Source organism: Bacillus rossius, chromosome 2, assembly GCF_032445375.1.
Source record: "Bacillus rossius redtenbacheri isolate Brsri chromosome 2, Brsri_v3, whole genome shotgun sequence".
NCBI classification, from domain to species: domain Eukaryota; kingdom Metazoa; phylum Arthropoda; class Insecta; order Phasmatodea; family Bacillidae; genus Bacillus; species Bacillus rossius.
Genome location: NC_086331.1, coordinates 112,479,357 through 112,504,402, shown reverse-complemented (window position 1 = coordinate 112,504,402; position 25,046 = coordinate 112,479,357). Strand labels below are relative to the sequence as shown.

Sequence of the window (25,046 nt, the reverse complement as noted above, 5' to 3'; positions counted from 1 at the left end):
AAAGGAGGGGAAGGGGCAGGCGAGCAAGAAGGAGCCTAGAGCGTAATCCCCGAGGGGCCGCTCCAGGGAGAGGAGGGAGTATAGAACGTAATCAAATATTGTAATAGGATAATATGGGAAACTCCGGCCAATTAGCATTGGCGAAGCGCGAGACACCAGACTGCCGCGCATTCTAGCGGCGTGGACTGAAGAAAGCCCCGCGTAATTCAATTTTACGTGCATATTAAAGGCAACATGTTTACACAATTAAGTGCTGTTTTTACCAAAACTAGAAATTCAAACAAATTTAATGCTATTATTCATACAGAGATGTTCTCAGGCTTTATTTAAAGGAATGTGTCAAAGATAGATATGTAATTATGTGCAAAATATAATCTATCAAATTAACTGAACAAGTAGTATGTAGTATCTAATTTGTTTTCCAGCTGTTTTATTTTTAAGGAAACAAGAACAACTAGTTTTAGTAACGGAAGTAAATTGTATGTATGAAATTAATTTATCACCTGAAAATGTGACTGCATTTTAAATAAAAATCCTTAATTAAACCGAAAGAAACTGCTGCAAACAAATCATGTTACAAGAATGGTAAGGAATTATAATAAATAATTACTTTATAATAGGAGACAAAAATATAAAACAAAGGGGTTAAAATTGTGAATGCACGAAACGCGAAACACTTACTGCGTTGGGTCCGCTGGAAATCTGAAAAAAGACTTTGAGCAGTTAGTAACGTTGTAATTTTTGCAGCCAAACACCGCACAAATATTTCCGGCCATTCTGAATTACTGTTCACATAATGATGTGTTTATTTATTCGCAAATAGAACCATCATCTTATAGCACCAAACACACTTCATTGCCTTTTACCGCCGTTTCCAAAGCGTAGGTTCAGTCCACGCTGCCAGGTTCGCTGAACAACATGTCTCGCATATTTTTTGTCTGTTTCCCATATTATCCTATTACAATATTTGACGTAATCCCCAAGGGGCTGCTCCAGAGGGAGGAGGGTAGCTAGAGCGAAATCCTCGAAAGGCCACTCCAGCAAAAAGAGAAGGAGGGAGAGAGGAAGAACAGTGAAGGAAAAATGAATTGAAGAGTTCAGATAGCACTTGTACTATTTATTACCCAGATTGCTCAAGGGTAAGAACTTTCTGTCTGGTCAAACATTGCTAGATGGTTATGTCGTCCAGCTTTGCAGATTGGTCAGTGAGACACCATTATAATACACTGTTATACATATCACAGCACACTGCATATTATTAATTAAATATTTACAACCCTTATATAATACATGACAGATAATTAGTGCCAGAGATCCATTGTGGCAAAGGTACAATAATTATTTAGTCTGTTTGTTCATAAATCGGTTGTCGCCATCTATGGGTACCTGCTGCACTAACATCCCATAGAGGTGCCAGGTAGGAGATATGTATAATGTCTTTCAGACGGGGGTCTGTTCTTAAAGGGGGCGGGTTTACTGGCCGAGGTCAGAATAAGGGATAAAATACACTAGGTACAGATCTGGCCACCACCCAGATAAAAGCACACTAGGTATAGCCCCGGCACCTAATTTTATGGGTATGCATAAGGTATAGCCCCAGCAACAAAACTGAGGTATGCAGACTAGATATAGCCCTGGCCACAACGATGATGGGCATGCATTAATTATAGCACCAGCCACCATGCTAATGGATGTACACAAGGAAAAAACTTTACAGTTTTTCCTTAAAATGATTTCTTTTTGTATATTTATCATGCTTGGTACTGTTTTAAAGAATTCCATGTTAAATTTTCTGTTCAAGTTTCTTATTATAAGTTTATTTGCAATATGAGAACATATGGCTTTGTTTGTTACTGTGATTAGATGTTTAGCCATCCCTGGTGAGTACTGAAAGAATCGGGCATTTTTTTTCCTTAGATTGAATTTTTGTATTTGTTAAATGTCCCGGCTCATGTGTGCTGGTGGCATGCCCTGCCACACAGTGAAGGAAGTTAAATGGCTTGTCAACGACTCATTGAGTGGCTGTTACAAATCGAAATAACAATGTATATAACTCTAGATATTTAATATGATAGCACATGGCTACTGCAGCCCGCAGTGCCCGTTGGCACAGTTCGATATAGCGATAGGCCCTAGTTTTATGTTACATTACAAAAGAAATATAGTTCACACAAAATACAATCCATACTGTTGGTTATACACAACTAAAGTTACTTTACTTAAAAGGACAATAACTGGCATTACAATGGTAAAGTATAGTTCGCAGGTGGAGAGTACACAGTTCACAAAGCACTGAGTGCACATATACATCCATTCTTATGACTAAAAGCTAAGCGAAGTACATGACAGTTCGTAGACTATGCACGAGTTCATAGTAGATATACCGAACGTGATATTCATACACGGACTCCAACTAGCTGCAGACAGGCAGTCCTGCCTATGTTCCCGGAAAATTCACGAATCGCTGGTTCACTGGAGTATACGTTCACTACTCATATACTCACTCAATCCCATACTGCGACAGCGCGCAATTCTAACGACGGTGTGGCTGGAGCTCCCGCAGAGTGCGGGTGTACCTGGCGAGGAGCAGATGAGAACTGACTGCCCGGCCCTCTCCTGGCTTCCGCAGACCTCTTTCCCGCTCGCGAAAAGTGTGTCAACATAGTAAGCGAGTAGGACTGAGTACCTCGACATGTTACAAGAAAAGATGCTTACACAAACACTACATTAATATTAAGGGACATATTGATTAAACAATGATTGATTACAAAGATATACAAGTATATACAAATGGTGCCACCACGTCGGAAGGATACACTTCTGTTAGATGCAATGTGGGTAGTCACCACCGCAGGCCCTCGAGCTGTCCGTCGCACTCGCCATTGCATTCGGGTGCATCTGCTGCACTGTCACACGCTCACTCCTGGTGCACATGGGCAAAATGGACGGCGATGGGCAAAAGCGACCCTAGCGACTGGGGAGAGCACGACAGATGTCGTCTACTTAATCCGAAATCAATAGTACTTTTCAGCCCTGAGCGAAATTTTATATGATTTTTGTTCAGTAGTTTTGAAATCATTTTTTTCCTGAAGCTCTGCACTTTGCGTGTATGCCGAGGCAGACAGTGCCCTCAAGTATATTAACAAAAGTGTCATTGTTTGTGTGTCTTATTTCAAGAGAGAAACAAGTGTTGCAAAGAAAGCAGTTAGTCTCGACACACAATAATATGATGTCATCTACTGCTGATCATGTGGTTGTCGATAAGGTGTTGAATGGTTGCCAGGGGTGCCAACTAGCAAATTAGAGAAAATCCTGTGTGCTAGTCCATAGGATGGTCGAAACTCTGGTTCCTAAGGGAGTGGTGTCGCCATGTGGTTGGTGGGTAGTAGATCAATTCCCAGCACTCCCCAGTTTGTTTGATCCCCCCAGGATGCTATGCTACTATGGATAACAAAGACATCCTAGCAAGAATACGATTATTGGCTGCACGACCCTCGTGCATATGCTTTCCTGTTGTGCATGGCCTATTCCATTTAATGCTGTCTAATTTTAATTCGGATGGTGCAATGATCTATGCCGCATGGTTATCTATGTGAGATGATGAGTAATCAAGAAACCTGAATGCATATGTTACAGTATGTTGTCAATTACACTACAAGACCCTGAACGTACATAAGGAATTGCTCGCACAGAGTGCAATGCGAACAACATAACACTACTCATGAAATTAATGACTCGCTAATCATTGCCCCTGCAATTCACACACAAACAAAGCCCTAACCAAACATAAGCTATGAGTCATGCTGAACATCACAGTAAATTTTTTAAGCAGTTTGCCTGTGGGCATCTTAAGGAGCGGATAAAGTTCTGACATGCATTAACATAAAATAAATGTCCCGGTTAGTGGTAATGTTGTTGGTGGGGGTTTTTATCACAGAGCTTTTGCTGAAAATGATATGCTTACAATAGTCCAGTGTTGGGTGATGGTCGATGGTTGAAGGCGGCGATGGGCTCTGTAGGTGCGAAGCTGTATAACACTAGTGCTGGCTTAGAGATTACTGTCTGAGCCCTTAATGGCTGTGCAACTATAGGGAATCGTTTTCATGCAAAATGTTGGATAGCTGTACCTCTGGAATTAGCCAAGCTAAAAAGAGAGTCGCACAAAATTAATAACTTAGACACATGAAACTTTGAGTAATAACATATGACATTGTCCCAAGTGCTCCCTTCATTTGCAAAGGCCATTTTGTTCCCTCGTTGCTTCAGTAGGTTGCATGTGTGACAGTGCTAGTGCCACGAAGGAGGGCATTGCAGCACTGGTGCCACACAGCGCAGCGCTGCGAACAGTAGCTGCCACCAGCAGATCAATTGTCGCCCGAGCGGCAATCGACCAGAGTTCAACTGTAATTGTCATTTATTGTGTTTTGTAATCAGCATTAAGTAGACATTGTCTTCATTGCATTTATTATGTAATAAATTATAACAACTTCCTGTATAAGTAAGACAAGGTGAAAAGCACAGCTTGAGCTATGTTTTGCACATGGTATGTTTGTCGGGAACCGGCCCCGTATTCTCGGGTGGAAGCCGGAAGAGAGTTAGTTCGTCATCATCTCTCGAAAGGACTAGTCGTGTGTCACGCCGCGGTGTCATGTATCCCTTGTATTGAACCAGCATGTAGCAGATATAGTATAAGTATCTTAATCTTTTTCTTTCAGGCTCCATGGCAACCCTACAGTTGGTTATGACTCAGCGACTGCATGAACAAACAATGTGCACCCCACCGAAGGTTTTTTTCATTTTATAAGTAACTCTTTGTTTTAACTCGAACACATGTCGCGATCTGAGTCACACATATGGACTTACGTTACTCTAACGTCTGAAATTTCGCCTGCACCAGGCCACTGTGTAAGGGGAAAAGTGTATAAACACTCGTTTACAATTAAAATGGTCCGGGACTTTTGGGACACCCATTTTGGTCCTCATGGCATTTTGACTGATTTAGGGCCGCACATCATTGCGGTAGTCTAGCATCATATGGAATTGTTGTGCACTCTGTCGTTTTTGTGCAGGGTTCCAGTTTCTTTTGTATTAGGGTCTTTGTTATGTATGCGATATGATACCCAAGAGGTTATCATCCCTTTAGTAACAGGTGTAGTGAACTGTAAATGCATCAGCAAGCTACATTACAATGGCATTCATTTCCTTATTTAGTACTGTAGTATCCATGGCTGGTCATTTACGAGAGCTTAGAGCCAGACACGTGCCGTGCCCAAGTTCTGGCTACAGGCAGAGAACAAGCCATGCCGGATGCAGAGCTTTGTACAGCAATCTCATGTTAATGAAAACAGTCTACCAGAAATGGCCTTACCGTAATTTCTTAAATAGTCTACTAAGCCTCAAATCAGCATCTCCATCAATTTTTCCTGCTCCCCTGTCAGCCATGTGTTAACATTATGCTCTAAGATGAGACTTAGCTCTACCCTAACTTTTCCCCAGACAGGATCAGCTCTTGTCTTGATTTTGAAGTTTGCCGGGCAGGGTGATTAAAGAATTATTGAAAATGTAGTGTTCAAATACAATTTTCTCCGCTAAGTAATTCAATAAGAAACCGAGGATAGTTTGCACTCCGCAAGAGAACATGCAAAAGTCAACTTACAGTTTTGATGACATCGGCGATGTGCCTAGCTCACCCAGTTTGACCAGCTACTAACCAGCCCAAGTACTCTTCACGAACTGCATGCTGTACTTGTCATGATCGTCGCTGGATATTATTCTGGTAAATATTAACTCACTACTACCAGTGTTACTGAGCATTAAATACTGACAATATTTTTTCATTATTTCCTAGCGAATACCAGGGCTATGAAAACTTTAGTTTCTCACATAAAACCATTACAAAATATAGAGAATTAATCTTTCGATGTAAAAACATGATATATCGTTCTATTTTCCAGCTCACTTGACTGAATAGCACATGACACACAAAAAGAATATCATATACAAATATGACAGACCGAATGATGGCCTGAACTATAAGCTCAATTCCATTCTGGCACATACCCACACACTCCCGAAACATGCTTTCGCCTCGGCAGTTCACAGCCAATGTGGAGTATTATTCAGTAGCTTCTTTAATGCCCTGATTATATCCTTTTCATTAGTGGCATTTCTTGCAATTCCTCAATGGTAGGGCTCTAGTTCAGTTCACAGCCAATTCTTCCGACAGCCAACATGACACAGGTACGCGAAGTGGTACGCCTAACAAACAAATCTCGAGCAGACAATTCTACTTGGCAGTACCTTACAAGGATTCGTTTTGGACATTTTCTGGAATACGTCCTGTGAGTAAGGTTACAGTTGGTTTCCAACAATACAATGTAATCTTATCTTAATGTCTTGGAATATCGCCATTAAATTAAGTTTTATTTTTTTGCCTCTAATCTTTCCGTACACTACTCTATCTTGCACCTTTATATTTAAATAGAACAAGAGAAAGTAATTAAAAAAAAAGCATCTGTTTACTTTGTGATTATGTCTGACGTGTTGAGTGTTTTGAAATGAAAACATGTTTTGGAGAAATAAGTTCTGAAAATAAAGAAGTGCTTGTGGCAGCTAACATAGGTAATTCTGATGATTTTGTATTTTCTTATAATAACGTACAAGTGGTTGGAAAATGGGAGAAATACTTGGAAGGTGAGACCGGCAAATTTAGTTATAGCTAAATATAACTAACTGCTTATAAAATAAAAGCAACAAAGTTAAAGCCGAGAAAATATATTTTTAGTACCTACAAATACTTCGTTCAACTGTCCCAGCACACAGATTTTTTTGTTTTTAAAATTCAACCACCTTTGTGCTAAGTGTTGGAAAGGAAGAAAAATATGTATAAACGTTCGTTTTTGTGGTAGGCCATGCAATGAAATTTTTTTTAAGAACTCGATATATTCTAAGTATTTTGAGCTAGTTGCGAATACAGTTAAAAGCAAATAAAAATTAGAAATAGCATTATTGTACTTCCTGACATTTTTTCTAGTCATTTTGTTAAACTGCATTGCAATACTCCAAATAGTCAACCAATTTTCCCTTTTAGTGGTTGGTTAGTTTAGTCACATTATAAATACTGTAAAGAAGATAGAACAGTTGGTTATGTTAGGTCAGCTACATTTATTATTAATTAATTAAGTTTTAAATACATTTCACCTTTTTAACATTTAACATTCGTCATTTGAATTAACTCCTGGAGTTGGGCTTTCACAACTTATGCGGTAATCATATCCTATGAACATGCCACTGGAAATAATTCTGTTTCAGATTATAAATAATAATAATAATGCTTTGCTATTTTACAACATGATTAAAAAAATTCGGGAAGTAAAAATTTAATTTTTAGATTTTTATTTGCTTGTTTTTGTATATCAATCAAAAAAATATGAATTGAATTGTGCTTGAATTAATTATAATGAATAACTTTACACAGTTTAACAAGAAAAATAACTAAGTGAAATTTGAAGAGAAAGTGTTCTATGTATAGTGATAATGCTCCTGCAGGTAGGCAGGTGTGCTAGTTGTATCCTCTTCGCTTGAACTTCGAGAAGCACAATATTGCATATTTTTTTATAATTTCACATTTGGGTGAATATGATGAGTCATGGCTTTACCTTGGCAAAAGGTCAAAAAATGTAATTTTTGAGAACTAAGTATTGATGTTCTTTAGTTTTCGAAACTGCATTTTTTTTTAAATTCATACTTAATTCGAAATCCCTACTAGTTGGAAGGGCAATGAAGGCCAAGGAAATTGTGTGGTAAAAAAAACATTTACACTGAGTAAATAATTCAGTCAGAATAAAACCATACCTTTTCAATACTGTATAGTATTTTAAATTTCACTGACCTGATGCGACCAGACCTTACCAAACATTTAATTATAACCGAGACAAATGTAATTTTACGTTCCTGTAAAATAAGTTAAAAGCCAATTTTTCCAGCAATTTATTATTCTGTAAATTGTACATATTTTAATTACCCAACCTAAGCAACCTTCGAGTTATGTAAAAGTCAACTGTACAGTAGGCGCAGGATATCTAGAAGCTTGGATGGTACACGCCACAGATTTACAGTAGTGGGGGTGCGACAAAGGATGAAGGGAACAAGGTGGGGAGGCAACCATCGAGTCTATATTGTAACTAAAAACATTGACTTCTCACCTGACTTATTCGCTGCTCGCTGGCAATGGGGCGATGCCTTCCATTTCGTCACTTGAATAACCCGTATTACAGTCGTTATCACTACTACCACTGCCGCTGTCACTGTCCACACTTCCTAGGTTAATAATAATGGGATCAATTTGTATGTTGAAACGTGCATCCAGGTCGTAGTACTCGTTTTCAAGTTTTTTCACGTGCTCGCAGTATGGTCTCCAGTCGTCTGCCCCCATACTATTAAATGTTTCTTCGCAGAGCTGTTTTACGTCTCGTAAATTACAGGTTACATTGTGCGATGCCACTTTGCCTTTAACTTTTGCCCATATATTTTCGATGGGATTTAAGTCAGGGTGATATGGTGGCAAACGCGGTGTTGTATGCCCGTAACATTTCAAAATTTCATCTACTGAATAAAGGGTTTGCTTTGGCTTATGCTGCTTAGTAATTGCGTAAAGTGTTGGCTTGAGCATGTCATCTGCAAAAGGTACCATGCTCTCGCAACCACTGTTGCATGTCGTGTTTAGTCGAGTTAGATGTTGCCGACTTATTTATTTTGATGTTGTGATACAGTGCATTGTCTAGAACAACAACAGTACTAGCAGGAATATTGGGTATAAGTTTTTCTTTTACCCACTTTTCGTAGTTTTGTTGATTCATGTTGTGATGGTAGTCTCCTGTAGCCTGTTGAGATTCACATCACTAAGGCATTATGTCGGGACAAAACCATTTTCACCGCCAGCACGAACCATTATTAGTCTTTGTCCTTTAGAAACAGGTGTCGACAGGCCGTGGGTTGAGTCATCACTCCAGGATTTCTGTTGCACATTGGATGACAAAACATAAGTCTCGTCCATGTACACAATATTACGATTTTCGTTTCTGAAACGTCGTATATCTCTCAAATACTCGATTCGCTTCTGTCGTATATCAGACTTTTCAATCAAAATGAGACGTTGCGACTTAGTTTTTCGCCACCGAAAATCAAACTTTTTTAAAATTTTCTGTAAAGTTGCATTGCAACCTTGGAAATAAATGTCCTGTTGCAGTTTTATTCATATTTTTTCCACTGTGGGGACACATTTTTCAGTTACATAAAAATTATATACAGTTCTGCGAAGTACTGCTTGGTCAAAATTATCTATGTTGTATTTACATGTCTTCTGTCTCTTCTTATCAGGTGTAGCGAAAGAACATCCTTCTCCGATGCTCAACTTTTTTGCTTCCACTTTAATTCTCTGCACTGCGCTACGAGACACGCCAGTAGCTGCAGCTGTCCTGAACTGTGCCTTTTCTTTTGGAATAGATGGTTCTATAGTTTTAGCTTCATTCTTCATGAATGACAATACATCCTACTAATATTATAAACGCGAAAGTTTGTAAGTATGGAATGAATGGATGGATGGATGTTTGTTACTTTTTCACGTAAAAACTACTTAATGGATTTTAATGAAACTTTGCAATAATATAGCTTATACATCAGAATAACATATAGACCACATATTAATTTGAAATTCCATCCCTAAGGGAGTGAAAAAGTGATAATTTCATTTTATAACAGAAAAAATCATAGGTCATAGACATACAAATATTGAGTGAGTGTCATTTCTCTTTGTCTGCCACACGATCATACACATAGTAAGGTCTGGCAAATTCATATTTTTCTCCTTGGTGAGACCAGCCCGCTTAGTGGAGCTCGCAGCGGCTAGCAAAATAAATGTGCTAATAACAGTTTTGTTCTTAACTTCGTCAATAGATAGAGTTGCCTTTAATTTTAAATGCACCATCATTTGATGCGTTTGTCATGTCTTTAATTTTCGTTTGTGCCGTATGCGTTCCTATACCATTCATCCGATTGCGATGAAATTTTGGTGAGTTGTTATGCACATGCCCGTGAATGTTTCTGAGACAGTATAACTATTTTGTAATAGTTGGAGCATGAATCATTTCAAAAAATGTGTTTATTTAATATTATATAGCGGCACTTCGTCTGTTTTTGTTGTATTAGTGCGCACGCATGACACAATTTATTTAAAACTAAAAAAAAGACAGAGATAAGAGAGTGATATATATATATGTATATATATATATACATATATATATATATATATATATATATATATATATATATATATATATATATATATATATATATACACACAGAGAGATAAGTTGAGATAGAGCGAGGTATAGCGAATGAAATGGGTTAGATAAAGAGATATATAGATATATAGATCTATATAGAGATTTATGTATAGAAGAGATAGAGATAGTGGGAGGTATGTATGTATATATGTAGATATAAAGAGAAAAATATATATAGAGAGATACATATATATATATAGATATATATAGAGATAAATATATATTTAGAGAGATGGATAGATGATTTGTATATGTGTAACTACTTCAAACATATTACAAAACAAAACTGAATTAGGCATTGCAATGCCTGCCGAGCATTAGCTAAATAATGGAATCTTTTCAATATTAGTAATCTCTTATTTTTCAGCTTTTTTCTATAGTGCTTTATAGAGTCTAGATTACATACAGACCACCAATTTTTAGATATATACATTTGCAGAACGTCTGTCGGGATCTGAAAGTGATATAAATTATTTTGCATACTTGACATTCGAATTAAGAAGACAATTACTAGCTACATCTGATACTGCAGCTAGTTATAAATTATTTCACAGGCTTGCGAATGCAGTTCTTCCCCTTCACCGTCGATAATATCGGTGGCATCGTGATAACAAAACACAACAAATTAATTTATTTAGCCACGCACTCGTAAGTGTTTCATAACACACGTATTCACAAGACAAAATTAACACTAGTAACAATAAGACAAAGTGTATTCAAGTCCGGACCGATTACAGTAAAACCATGTTTAATATAAATTAATCACAACACCAAAAGCACATAATGTAGCTAATTCAGATGACTAAGCGCAAACAAAATAGGACAGTCCAATCTGGCTGAATCCTGCACAGAAACTACAGAAAAAGGTTTATATTTTCTGGTCCGATAGTATGAGCCTAACCCAAGCGCTCTGCGCATGCGCGGTCACGTGATCAACCCCCTCGCAAGCGCTCTGCGCATGCGCAGTCACAAGGTTAACCCCCTCCAAGCGCCTGCTTGCCCTGGCCGTTACGGTCACTCAGGCTTCTAGATATGATGCGTTGAACCTAAGACCTCGCTTGCAAACACTCACCGCACAGCTCACCTCGGTAAGGTAGGCCTTACAGACTGTATATCCTGTTTGCTTAATGCGTATCCTATGTCCTGTACTCTTTGTGACTAACACAAATGCTATCACTGGCCTAACATCAGCGCGATTCAACCGTCTCGCATTCTGGCTGAACACACACTCACCTGAACTCTTGCAAACTCGGCAGCGCCGCAGAGTGATGTATCGGCTTTCTAGCAGACAGTGCGTACAAAAGAAAAACAATGAATACGCGGGGCAGCAGCTCTAGAGAATGGGGAACAAACGAAGCTACTGATGTGACAGATGCACAAAGCTGGCAACTTTTGCAAAGGTTTTAAACTAATAAATTAGGTTGGAGAACAGTCTTGGCCCCGGCCCTAAGGTACAGACATAGCCTCGGCTACGTTGTATTCCTAAGGATCTCTGAAGAACAATAGGATTGTGTTGGCGCTATTATAAAGTAAATAGCAGGGCGGCAGCAACAGTATCAGGTACCATTTCACGTGGAAAACAGTCTTGGCTACATTATTCAATAACAACATGGCGGCGGCTTCGTCACTGCACATTCTGCCTATGTAAACCTCTATAAACGGGAGTTTCTCGGAATCCAATAGGAATTTTGAAATACTGTTTTTAAGGAAAAGCCGCGACTGTAGAAATTTACCACCAAATATTTTAATTACTTCATGGCACATCACTTATTTTTCTAGTTTTATGATAATGCATGTGCTGGCCACACTAACAACTGATAGTTCTGCAGAAAATGTGAGTTTTTTTAATGTGTGTATTTGTGTTACTTAACATTTGTGTCAGTTTTTTTAATTTTTACGAGTATTTTTTTGTAGTTTTTTTAAGAGGTTTTGTGACTGACTAGGTGATAATAACATAAGATAAGGTTGGGTAGTTTAGCAAAGCAACTTAAAAAATACTGTACATAAAATCACAAAATTGACTTTTATTCTAAGTAATTGTGTTTGATAAAATTATGTATTTTTAAAGGGATTTAAAGCTGACGATACATTTTTTGTTTACTAAATCTAAAAAGAATGAATATTGATGATAAAATATCAAAATTGAGGCTATTAATCATTTTTATAGGTATTGTTTTAAATAGTTTTCATTTTCATAATGACATGAGGGTGAATATCAGCAATTTGAAATTAAAGAATTTTGGACGGCGGTGCGTCTGCAAGAGTGCCATCACGTGGAAGGGCACGTCACGGCTACTACTCTTACTTAGGTTCGTGACATGGTCCATGTGGCGCTAGGCTCAAAATCTTCTCACAAATAATATACTTGATCAATGACTAGTGTGTATACGGATGGTAACTAAGTGGGCTCTCCAGGCATCCCACAGGCCTCAGTCTCGCAGCCGAACACATGGTCACTCGAAAGATAAACAATAGATTCTAGTAAGAGGGTTTTTTTTAGCACGCCACTTTATAATAAAATCCATATAACAAAAATTTAAGTGGTTAAAAAGCCTACTGCACATAACCGTTTGTCCTGGTCTAGAGTTAGTCTAAAACAAAGATAAGAATCCATAAAGGAATTTAAATGATTAGGTTATGTGCTCCACCTCTCACAGCTGGTCTCAAAGCAGCAACAAAAGATTTGGATATTTTAATATAGATGGTGGGTTAGTTTACCAAGTGTTGAAAGTTACAATGTGCGACGATCGATTACGGCTCCGAAAGGTGGTGATGATGGACTGATGCTGAGACGAGGTGTAATGGCTGTAAGAGGAAGCTGCCCCCCCCCCCCCCCCCCCCGCTCTCCACTACAAACTAACCATTAGGTCATATTTGTATTTTTGGTAAAGATTAAACAAATTAAACCCTTTAAAACATGAGTGCATAATTTTAAGAAGCACATTAGAACCATGTTTAGCCTTTACTTGAATAATGGCAGTATTATAAAGTTTCATAAATATTCCTCTGAGCTGGTGCCTTCAGTTCACTTGGTGCATGGTCCAAATCCGTTATTATATTTTACCTGAAATCATGAACACTCAGGGCGTGGACTAAAAACTGAAAGGTACAATAAAAATAATAAATTTAAGTAAAATACTATGAGAGATGTAGCACAGACTCTACCTATGCCTCTTGTAATGGTTAACTTGCACCTGCGCATGCTCTCTCTCTCTATCTCCCTCTCTCTCTCACACACACACATGCTGGCAGGAGGTTTGAAATACATGGCAGGCCGTAGAGGATATTGGTGGGGGAAAGGAGGTATGGAGTGGGGCAAGGCACCTGGGGCTTAAGGCTTAAGGGACGGCATAGTCTGGGTCAGCGTCAATACTTTCTCGTTTTTAATGTTTTGACCCTATAATTTTCCTGGGCCTCAGTGCACTTTCCACTACAATGTTTCTTCTTAATATAGTTGGAATTTGAAAATGCCCTTATGCGGGATAATCAACTAACATTACTAGTACTCAAACACATCCTTTTCAGATATTTTTTTATGAAATGATATAGTGACTTTCAACGTGTAAAGTAATATTTCATGAAAATTCTGGCAGACAGCCTGAATAACCACACACAACGAAAATAACCTACAGACAAAATTTTATTGGAACAGCTTAACTCATTTGATGTATCTTTTCAGCTAGGGAAACCTAAGATTCTCTTGACATGGAGTCAGGCACCTGAATAGATCTGAAGTTATATGAAGATTGCCATACGCTCATGCAGCTTCTTTAAGGGAAAAAAAACACCTTTCTGGGAGAATTTACAAATTCACAATATTTTAAATGGCACTCACATAATCTAACCAAACATGTAGATGTGCAAAAACAAAATACGAAAACAGTTAGGAAATCAACATTTTCATACTTTTTTCCCTACATTTGGCACAAATGCTTCCAACTCAAATGACAATCACACAAACATTATTTGCTATATCTAACATGGTGCAAATAAAACAACACAAACATGCTACTGAAAATAACATCATTTAATAATATAATATTTACAATTAGGGTTTAAATTTAAATTTGGGTGTAAGTTATAATAAGGACAAAAGTGACATCAATAATTAGTCTGTCAGTACATATTGACGAGGAAGATGGCAGCCCAGGAAAACGGGAATTTGATGGTTTTCCGTATTAAATTAAGAATGAAGTAAAAAAAGGAAATGAGTGGCCAAGAGAAAATTATGAGTGGTAGAAGAACTTGAAGAATTAAATGAAGATTGAAAAATCAGCCAAGAAAAAGTGAAGAACTCCATGAAGCTGAAACTGAAGAGATGAAGAGGGACCAAGAAGATATGCTGATTGAATTAGTAGCAGCTCATTAAAAAATGAAGAGAAAGGAAGAAACCAGCACAAAGTTAGGAGGAAAAGTGCAAAGTATTGATCAAAATTGGGCCCAACAATAACAGCATCTAGCTGAACATGAAGAGTTAATAATCCTGCAGTTTGCTCAGCTTAAGCAGACCACCGAACAGTGTGTAGCAGCAGTAACTGAAGAATGCAAATTAATGATTAAAACAGCTACAGCTGCTGCAAACAAAAAGAGTTTCTCTGGGGAAATCAAGGTGGAAGGCTTGGCTTATGACATCATAGTCACCTCTATCTTTCTTTAGAGATTTGTCTTTGTGTCTGCACTAACAAAATTCTAAATATTATTAACCATAGGTGTTCATAATTATGATTTGAAACATATTTATAAGTCGGCCAACAGTCACTTATTATAGTCATTCCAAGCATTATGAATTCCTTTATGAAGAAAAAAACAGTTCTCCTTACGTAATCCTTGATGAGAACAAGAAAAATGCAATTAGTATGTTTCAAATCGACTGAAATTTCAATGCCCCTGAATGACATTTCTTTTATTTGATTTACGTTTCCCCAATTTTGGTTTTGTCTGTTTCCAAACAAGAGCCACGCCTGCAGTTTAACTCACTGACACTTTTTACCATTACCTCATGATGGAAAAATGACCAATAATCAATGACTTTTCAATTAGATTTGAAAAACATATCCATAATGAGACTGAGAGAAAATTTTCTTCCTAGTTTTTATTGTCATGGTCCCTAGATGCCAAAACCATCATCAACTCTAAAGGTATATAGTATATATTATAGGTACATATGTATATAGGTGTGGGTGTGTGTCAGTTCATAATAGTGAAATTCCAAGTATCAATTGCATGTGTAAAATGCAACAAAAATTGCTTTGTAAAAGTTATTCAAAAAATTCTCTGTTCAAGAGATATACCAGTCACATTTAATGTTCTTTCCACCTTTTCAATACCTTATTATATAAAGATTCTAATAACTACAGATATACTGAGGCTACAACAAATTAGAAAACTCTAAAATGAGTTATATTTTTTTAAGATAATTTTGTTTTCAATCTTCGGAGTCAGTTAAAAATTTGAAAAATTTAGTACATTTACTGAATTCTTTTAAAATGCCATAATCCATAAAATTTTTCACAAAACTTCATCTAAGGACTTCACATCAGAATGCCCTAGTAAACTAAATAACATTGCAGTAGGGTTAGAAAATGATGATTGAATTGTAGCACACATGGGTAAAATTTAAATTTTTTTAGGGAGGGAAGGGAATGAATCACAACTTGTTAGTAAATAAAGCAAGGTATAACTCACTTGCGTTTTTGCCATGACAAATTGCTACCTACAATTATAAGTTTTTGAGAAATTTTAACGAACAAATATCTTAAAATTAGGCCCAGTTAACTAGTAAGGTATACATAATCTGTGCATATTCATTTACTGTTAAATTCTACGTTTACTTTTTTTCATAGATTTATAGCATTACTCTGAAATATATATTGAACTAATCAAATGATTTGTTTGACAAAAAAAAATTCTGAAACAAAATGTTAGGGTTTTGGCAAACATGTTCACCAATCTTTTGAACAAAGCAACAGAAAGAAAATCTAAGTTAATAAATGAGCCCTGTCAGCTGTCATTGAAGAAAGTAGGCAAATATTTTTTACAAGTCTAATGTCAGGAACTTTTTTAACATGTTTTTATTAGCTGCACTTGTAACTAATTAATGAACTATGTAAACAAATCTTGGAAGTGGATTTTAACCTATTTATAGTTGTTGTCTCGAATTGAAAGTTTGAAAGTACATGTGTTCCAGATGACAAAACAGTAATTCGGTACCATAGAATTGATATGATGATTGGAGCCAGGATGTGGATAGTGGAACTCTTCAACTTTTTAAAATACAATTGATAAAAGTGTGTTTTTTAGTTTTTTAAACTATAATAATTTTATTTTTTAAAAGGATGATGCATTAAAATTTTAAATTTCAAAGTTTTTTTTTTCTGTCAGTACCTATTTTTATTCTTTACATTTAAAAATAATGTTTTGAATAATATAGGAATTTCTTTGTTAAACATTTTTAGAAGTAAAAAGAAAGAAACATGTGTGGATTGGTTAATCACTTTCCAGCTCTTCTTAAATTAACAATAATACAACTTTTAATTAAAAACTTAACTTTTTCTCTCTTTTTAAAGCCATGTGTGTGTTGTTTTTTCCAGGAAGGATGTGGAGCTGTAGCTAATACATGCAGAAGCAAAGTAGCTACACAGTAGTTCCTACATTGTCCTAAGTGAAGCAGAGTCTACTGTATTTTAATATGGTCATGTCACAGATCCCAGTATTCATATACTGATTCTGTACCAGGTAAGAATGTTAATGTATTATCGTGTAATTGTTTTCAGAATTGATAATCACCTTACATGTTTGGAATCTTTTCAGCATTTTGGTCTTTCTGACCTAGTAAATTTAAAGTTTGCTTATCGTTCTTATCTGGTTTCATACTTATTCTTCCTTTTCCAGTGACTTCTTTGGTTAGCAAAATTTAACTTTTTCTTAAAAAATGTTTGTATGAAATGTATCAGTTTTTGGGCGGTCCCCTTGTGCGACCAATTTACATGAGGTCGCAACACTCGTACAGTCAAACTGGGTCACCATGTAACATAGCAACTGATTCCGTCCACGGGAATGCAAGGGCTTGGTAGGTGAAGGAGCTGATGACTTACTTGTTCATTGAAGATGTCGCGAAAACCAGGTCTTCTGACCCAGTGCCAAAAACTGGATTTTTGATGATCCACCAAGCAGCTACTAGAAGGTATGCCCGGCTTATAGACTGGCTGGTCGGGCGCACACACACTTGCTCACCACGAATTCTGCTTACCAAATCCCCGTCTGGTACTCTCAACTCGTGCATTTCAATTACGTAACTTTTTCATAAAGTTATTTCAGTTTAGCTAACGCTCCCATACAGCCCGGCTCGATCGCTGCTATCGTCCTTGCAGCCAGCAAACACACACACGTCCGCACCAGTCAGATGGGTGCTCGTGAGTGCCTCGTCACACTCGTCATGTCACTATTCACCCCCCTCTCCTACCGCGTCTGGCGGCGGGGATGTGCAAACAGTTTTTATTGTTGCGCAAGTTAATTAACGTATTTTAAAGTTCATACTTGCCCACATATTTTAGGCCTCATGTAAAATATATGTTACACTAAAATCAACAAAAAATCTTAAAACAATTTAAACTAAAAAAAGCATTAAAAACTTAACATAACTAAAACCAGGCTGCCAACTTTACCTAAAAATAACTAGACAGTTGTAATTGGCGCTTATGTGCCAAAAAATTAACAAAACATTAACTAAAATTAATTTACTAAAATAAACTAAAAATTACTTAAAATTTATAACCAAGCAATGTGCGGCCAACTAGTATTTTGGCACAATTTTAAATTTGAATTTTTAAAAAATAATGTCTCCAGTCATTCTTTTGCTGCAAGAACATAAACATTTTCCTCCTCCTGTACACTCCCATTCAATATTGGCAGACCTGTCTCCCCAATTTTTCCCAGCCCTAGATCCAATTTTTACCGAGCCTTTGCGAGTCAGACTGGTATCCGTTTATTCCCGCCTTGGCGCACGAATGTCGCCTGTAATCTGCCTCCGATCCGTGACGAGAACTGCTATATCCTGTAAGCTCTCAGAGCAGGCTAATTCTAAGACCTCGCCTGACGCGAGCCATCTTCGCCAACGTATAGTCACGCTTCCGTGTTCAGTAGAGCCTCTTTCCCACTGGCATCACAGTTTTAACCCCTCCCCCCTCTCCAAGTTTTCCTGGGAACACCGGCCCAGAGCGTTGACCGGCCACTAACCCCGGCCAGGGTCGGTCTGTCCCCAAGGCCTCCAGTCCTGGCGGTAGTTTTGCGAATCACTTCCCCTGGGAGATTGAACGCCCACTGAACGCCTGCCCTCTGGCATCTCCCGCAGTAACCAGTACCCCGTAGTTCCTTCCCCGGCCACCAGAGCGCTGGCTTAGTCCGCTCCATAAGCCACATGCTGCTAGCAGTCGCCTCGTGTGAGTCGACCTCTACTTGGTTCAGACACACCTCAGTAGGTCGCGCTGACATCTGGCAGTACCACCAACTTCGAGATATCGAAGTCAGTACTTCTCGACAAGCCCCTCGGTAATCTTCGGAACCTTTCGGTCCGAAAGCCGAAGCCTCCCCCCTTTCTTTCTTTAACATCGCCTTTTCATTACCTGTCGCTGCCGCCCCAAATTTACTGCGCGCCGCGATTCGGGACAGACTGCTTTGCATCTATATCATCAGGACGCCTCTCCGTTTTTTCTTTTAAGATGTGATCGACTAGACAAAGGATGATTCCCACAACGGTAGTGTTTAAGCGTTAGTCAGTCCGTGTAGATCTAGCTCGAGTAGTCATGTTATAGTCATCATAAATAATTAATTTTTTTAAATCATGAAACGTCCACACGGGTTCGTGTGCTCAACACCCGGGCAGATCCTGGAAGACATCACCCTATTTGGTGAGGTTTTACTACCTTTACTCCCCAACCATCATCGTGACTAGAAGGCATTTTCTGCCTATTTCACCAACTGTCTGTGAATCAGTCCTGAACATATGTGTTTTGGCTCTGTTCACAGACAGGGTACAAGTACCGGACCAGGGTACAAGAACCGGACACATTCCAAGGACCAGATCAGTCTCCACGGGCCGGATGACTAAGGCCCTCTGACGTACCGTCAACTGTTCCACTTCGTCCAGCCCTTCAGTTTTCAAAACCTTTTTGGACTAGCATGGAATCATGACGTTGAACAGATCAGACAGCCAGCAATTTTTCACTAGGACTTAAAAGATCCTGGGACTGCGACTCAGTTTATTGTTACGAATTTTATTTTAATTGTGTTAAAGATATATTTAATTGTTTAATAAGGGCGGGTCCATTCTTTTAATAATATTAAAATAATCAAAAGTAAAATAAAACAGAGGTACTAATGTCTAGACGGAATCATTATCTTGCCTTTTGAAACCAAAGATCCACTAGTTACCCTCAGTTATCAGGAGAGACTGAGGAGTGTAACAGCAATAAATATAATTAACAAAATTAACTAGTTAAAACACCTTTCCTAGGGGAGCTGCCGTTAACGTCTCTCAAGTCTTTTGGCCATAGTGAAGCTGGCCGCAGCACACAAATCTGAATTAAATGTATTAAAAAGTTTTATTTTTGGAATTAAATTTAAATGTGTTTAATCAATTGTTCGCTAACTTGTTACTATAAAGCCATAGTTAATTTGGTTGGTGTTTCAGGTATCAATTTTTTATTTTCATAAAGTTTTAGCTGATCAAATATGCTTATTACTGATCAAATATGCTTATTACTGATCAAATTATTTTGCTTACTTGTTATTTATACAGAGTGAATCTGAATTCGACAAACTTCGGCTGCAGGTTCATTACGAAAATATAAGTTGAAAACCTCTGTATGACTGTGGTCTAAAATGCTTCCCAAGGCTGCTATATGCCTTTGAAGTTGGAGCTGAAAACATTTTTAATAATTTAATAAGTATTTAAAAGATGGAACACTGCACATCTGAATTATGTGTAATTTAATTGTGGTCTACAACCACTGCAAATTTTGTGGCTGTAGAAAAATTATTTAGTTGAAATAATTTGGTGAAAACAGTATATTTTCAACATATTTTTGTGATTTGTTACTACCCCCAATTATTTCAATTAAATAATTTTTCTACAACCACAAAATTTGTGGTGGGTTTAGAAATTTATTTAATCAAACATTATGTAGATGCTCAGTGTTCAATCTTAAATATATTCTCTATTATTTCACTAAAAATGTTTTTCAGCTTCAACTTCAAAGATGTATACCACCTTGGGAAGCAAGTGAGACTATAAGTCATATAGGTTTTTAACTTACTTTGTCATAATGAACTTTAGCTGAAGTTGGTTGGTCAAATTCAGACTCATCTGTATATAGTTAATCTAATGCTTGATATTGTTAACTCTGATTGGTTAAAGTATTCAGCTTATAAAAAATGTAACTTGTTTGTGAGAAAATTTGTTTGAATTAATTTCATTCTGGAAATTATGTTAATGTTAAAATTATGTTTCCGCAGCTTAAATGGTTTCGAAAATTTTTTCAAAACTAATTTAATGTAACTTTTGGGTATTTAAATATAATACAAATAATCCAAACCTTTGTTCATTATCATGCGATCTTCATATGTATACATAAGTACATACATATGTGTATGTGTGTGTATACAACATAAATTGTCACAGGAAATATTTTAACATGACTGAAAACATATATAATACACACACACACACAGACAGTAAACTCTTAATTATCCGAGCTTGGATTATCCGGTTTTTGAGTTATCCGTGCTTAAATTTAGTTTGTTAGTTTCTGGAGCTGTAAAAAAAAATGGATGGCATCACTTGGCGCACTTCTTACCTTGGCCATTCTATATTTTTAACCATCCTGTTACCATGTCAGAAAGCTGTTTGGTCTGACCCTTTGACCCTTCGTGTCGCCCACCCCCTCAGCTGTCTCATTTGTCACACTTTAAACCTGACTGCTGTTTCACATCTACAGTCACTGTCTGGTTTGTTTCACAAGGCCATTATACCACTTTACTGTACTTTGGCAGGCGCCTGGTGAGTGACGTGTTTGGCCGGCATTTGGCTGGAAGAAGGGACATGGGAAAAATCTAAAAAAAAAAAAAAAAAAAAAAAAAAAAAACTAGCCAGAATTTGTGTGTGCACGGTGTGCGCAATCTTATATTGAGCAGTGTTGATTTAACTTTTCCTCTTTGGCTGTTGTAAATGACCGTGAACTAGCAACGTAAGTAAAGGCAATCTTAACGTGTCTTTTACGACAGGTTTTCATGACACCAACAATATCGTTTTCTCATATTTATTTCCCATGCTTGTAACAGCAACATTTCATGACGAACACTGCAGCCATGGCTCTGCAAGATGGGCACATATTGCTGTATCACTCTTTGATTTATGGAAACATTCTCATGTTAGGTCTGTGAAAAGCACGCTTCGAAGAAATGGTGTATTGAAGTGCTACTTATATATTCCACCAGCCTTGCACAAGTTTCTCTGCGTGCTAGTTTTATGAATGGCAAGAAACTGCGAAGAAAGAATAACTTGCGGCAGAGGGGGAGAAAAATTAAATAAAACAGGGGGGGGGGGGGGTGACTGCTGCCTCTCCAGTAGACGGAGAAAGACAGCATGGCGACACAGTACTAGTATTGTTTACGTTCTAATAAACTGAAACACAATTCACAAAGACTTTACTTGTGCTCAGAATTCTACTGAAGACAAATATATGCTTTGACCCAAATTCAAGGGCCCTTACCGTGAAATGGAAATTATCTGGGCATAGGTTGGTCTCAATTAACACAGATGAATGAGAGTTTGTAATATATTGTTTTGAACACCCTAATGAAATACTTTATTTTACTTTTTTTTTTTTTTACAGAGTTGAAATTGGAGCAAGTGTAACTATGCCAGCAGTAAGTTTGAGCGAATATTATATTTCTGGTCTGGACATTACTAGACGGCACCATCAAAGGAAAATGGATTCATATAGTGAAGTAAATGGTGATTCAGATGGGGACCATGGAGAATTTGATGGTGACACCCACGAGTTACTCAATGTGACGCAGTTGAAGACGACAATACCAAAGACTCCTGAACAAAAAGAAAATGTCTGGACAATTTCTGTTCAAGTATTTGTTCCTTTTGTGGTCGCAGGTCTGGGCATGGTTGGAGCAGGATTAGTCCTTGATGTTGTTCAGGTAAATAACACTTTTTTTTCTGTTATTTTTCACTGGTAGACAATAAACATGTTAGTTTTATAAAGTTTTGCATCTTGATAAGTCGGATCGGAAGTTCTGGTGATTCAAAGTGTTGATTTGGTTTTTAATGCGTAACTTTTTGAGCATGTGAATTTTTCCCCCAACACCAAGTGCTGGCCGTGGCCCTCATGAGATTTACACATTTGGTTTCTCACGAGGAATGTTTTCCTACCCGTTTGTGCAGTGTTTGTTTCATCACTTCAGTTGTAATTGTGAATCCCTAAATTTAGAAACGTGGGATTATATGTTTCTAACGAAAACACAGAGAGCACAAGCTTTCCCTTTATAGTACGTAAACTGTCATGTTCACAAGTTAAATCAAATAAATTAATTTTTTTATAACGCCGATATATGCAGAATAAGATAAAATATTAATTTTAAAGGAAATTTAATTCTATACTTTATTGATGGAAACTTGATCAATATGTTTGTATCAAGATTTAAGACTTACACGAAGCAAAATCATTTGATTCCACTTACTTCCTTAAATAAACCACTTTTTTTGAAAAATAACATTTCAAAAAATTTCTTAATCAAATTGGCCACAACTTATGAAAAATGTATAAAAAAAATTTTTAAAGTGTGTTACATTCTTTGAAGTATCTAAATATTGTCTGATTTTTTTAAATTTTTCAAAATTAATTAATTAAAAAAAAAGTATTATTTACACAGAGCATTGTGACAGCATGCCATCCCAGCACCGGCACTGCGAACCTCATTATTTTCACCATTAAAATAATTGAGCTAGAGTTCCAGGAGTCATGAAATGTTTTTTTTTTAGGAAATCCTCCTGTCCTCCCCCTTCCAAGTGAAAATGATACACACCTGCTTATGTGCAAGCCAGTTGTATTTGTTTTATAATAGCAGACATATTTTCTCACAGTGAGTGGTACAATGATATAATGTTGGACTCAACATTCAGGAGGAAGCACTCAAGTTGGAATTTCTCACTTAGCTGTCCAGCATAAGGCATAGGCGTTAATTTCCTCTAAAATAGAATGAAATAAATACATTTATTGGATCCACATTTAAAAGTGAAGAAACTTGAGACAGTTTGTGGTATGGGAAAATATGTGGACTATGTAAGGTTGGCGGACATGGGTTACATTGGCGAGTATGGCCATGATGCATAATGAGGACAGCTTGTAGTGTATATCAGTGTAGTAAATTACATGACTGGGTGTCAGGTGTGGTGTAGTAATGTTAGGCTAGTTGAGAATAATTCAGGAAGTGTGTAACAAACACAGTATTTGCTGGCAGTTGAAGTACATTTGATATTACCGAGATAGTAAAATCGTAATAGCATGAGAATGGCTGTTCAGCCAGATTGTGTCGCTAGAAAGCTTTGATTTTCGAGGGCCAATAGAATGGGGGAAATTAATGAAAAGATTTTAGTGATAGGTGAATACGTTGCTGTACTGCATGAGCTTGGAAGCTGACAATTTGCTAGTGTCCTTCATATGAATAACATGGCAACAAATCAAGTACTGTACCATTAAAAATGTGTTGCATTTTTTTTAAGGTTAAGAAGGTTGTTTCCTACAAAAAATCTCTATTGAGTTTCAAAAAGCTTTTAATCTGTACCTTTTGTATTTGAAATGAACATTTTGGAAACCAATTTAATTAACTATGTTGCATAACTAATTAATTTAAAAAGAACAAATTTTCAGTTTTACTATAACAATGTTATATGACATAGATATAATACTACTAAATTAAAGTTAATTATGTTATGGTAATTATGTAGATAAAGATATCATTGAGATTAAGCAAGCTAATTTATTTAATGGCTTATATTTGTTTCATTTAAATCCTTATTTTCCTGTACAATTTTTAGTTGTATTCTTTATTGCTATTGCATAGCAAATCATTTCTACCTGAGAGTAGAAAAAATACTCTGAGTTATTTAATGATTTTAAATGGCTAGTCTTAGAATAACCACAAATAATTTTGCAAGTTTTATGTATAACTGTTTCTTGTACAAAAATTTTCCTATATACCACAACATTCTCTGGTTAATATTTTAAAAAACTGTAAACTAATATTATCAAATAGTTTCCTTAGTTTCAATTTTTTAACAACTTCTTAATAAAGCAGCATCTTTAGTTCCTCTGTGATAGCTATATTTCTTGTGAATTTGCTTACTATACATGAGAGTGATTCTTATATCAAAATAAGTAATTTATATACAACAGATCATAATAAATGTGGATTCATTTTAAACATTTGCTACAAAATAAATGTGTTTAAAAATAATGCAAGGGAGATAAATTAATATTTTAAAAAAATATTTAATACAGTACTTATTTTTTAAGACGGGTGTTTTATTGAAACCTTTATTGCACCACTGCAACATGTAAATAATTCTTGTTTGTGTTTTATGTCTTCTCTGCGTAATAAAACAGAATATGAAAAATACTTCTAAGAGTATTT

The 25,046-nt window shown here is 36.8% G+C and overlaps 1 protein-coding gene across 6 annotated transcripts in view; it reads left to right on the top strand.

Moving 5' to 3' along the window:
* Positions 1 to 6,320: 6,320 nt before the first annotated feature.
* Positions 6,321 to 25,046, top strand: part of LOC134529625 (solute carrier family 41 member 1-like) — a 51,223-nt gene continuing 32,497 nt past the window's right edge. The window contains exons 1-3 of one of the 6 annotated variants that reach the window (XM_063363923.1): positions 6,321 to 6,341; positions 16,934 to 17,078; positions 22,235 to 22,553. In XM_063363923.1, coding sequence (XP_063219993.1) covers positions 22,260 to 22,553 — 294 coding nt within the window. In that variant the 5' untranslated portion in view covers positions 6,321 to 6,341; positions 16,934 to 17,078; positions 22,235 to 22,259. Of the gene's footprint in view, positions 6,342 to 6,437; positions 6,694 to 6,734; positions 6,905 to 16,933; positions 17,079 to 22,234; positions 22,554 to 25,046 lie in introns of those variants that run through there. The other 5 variants (XM_063363926.1, XM_063363925.1, XM_063363921.1 and 2 more) reach the window with 5 other exon arrangements.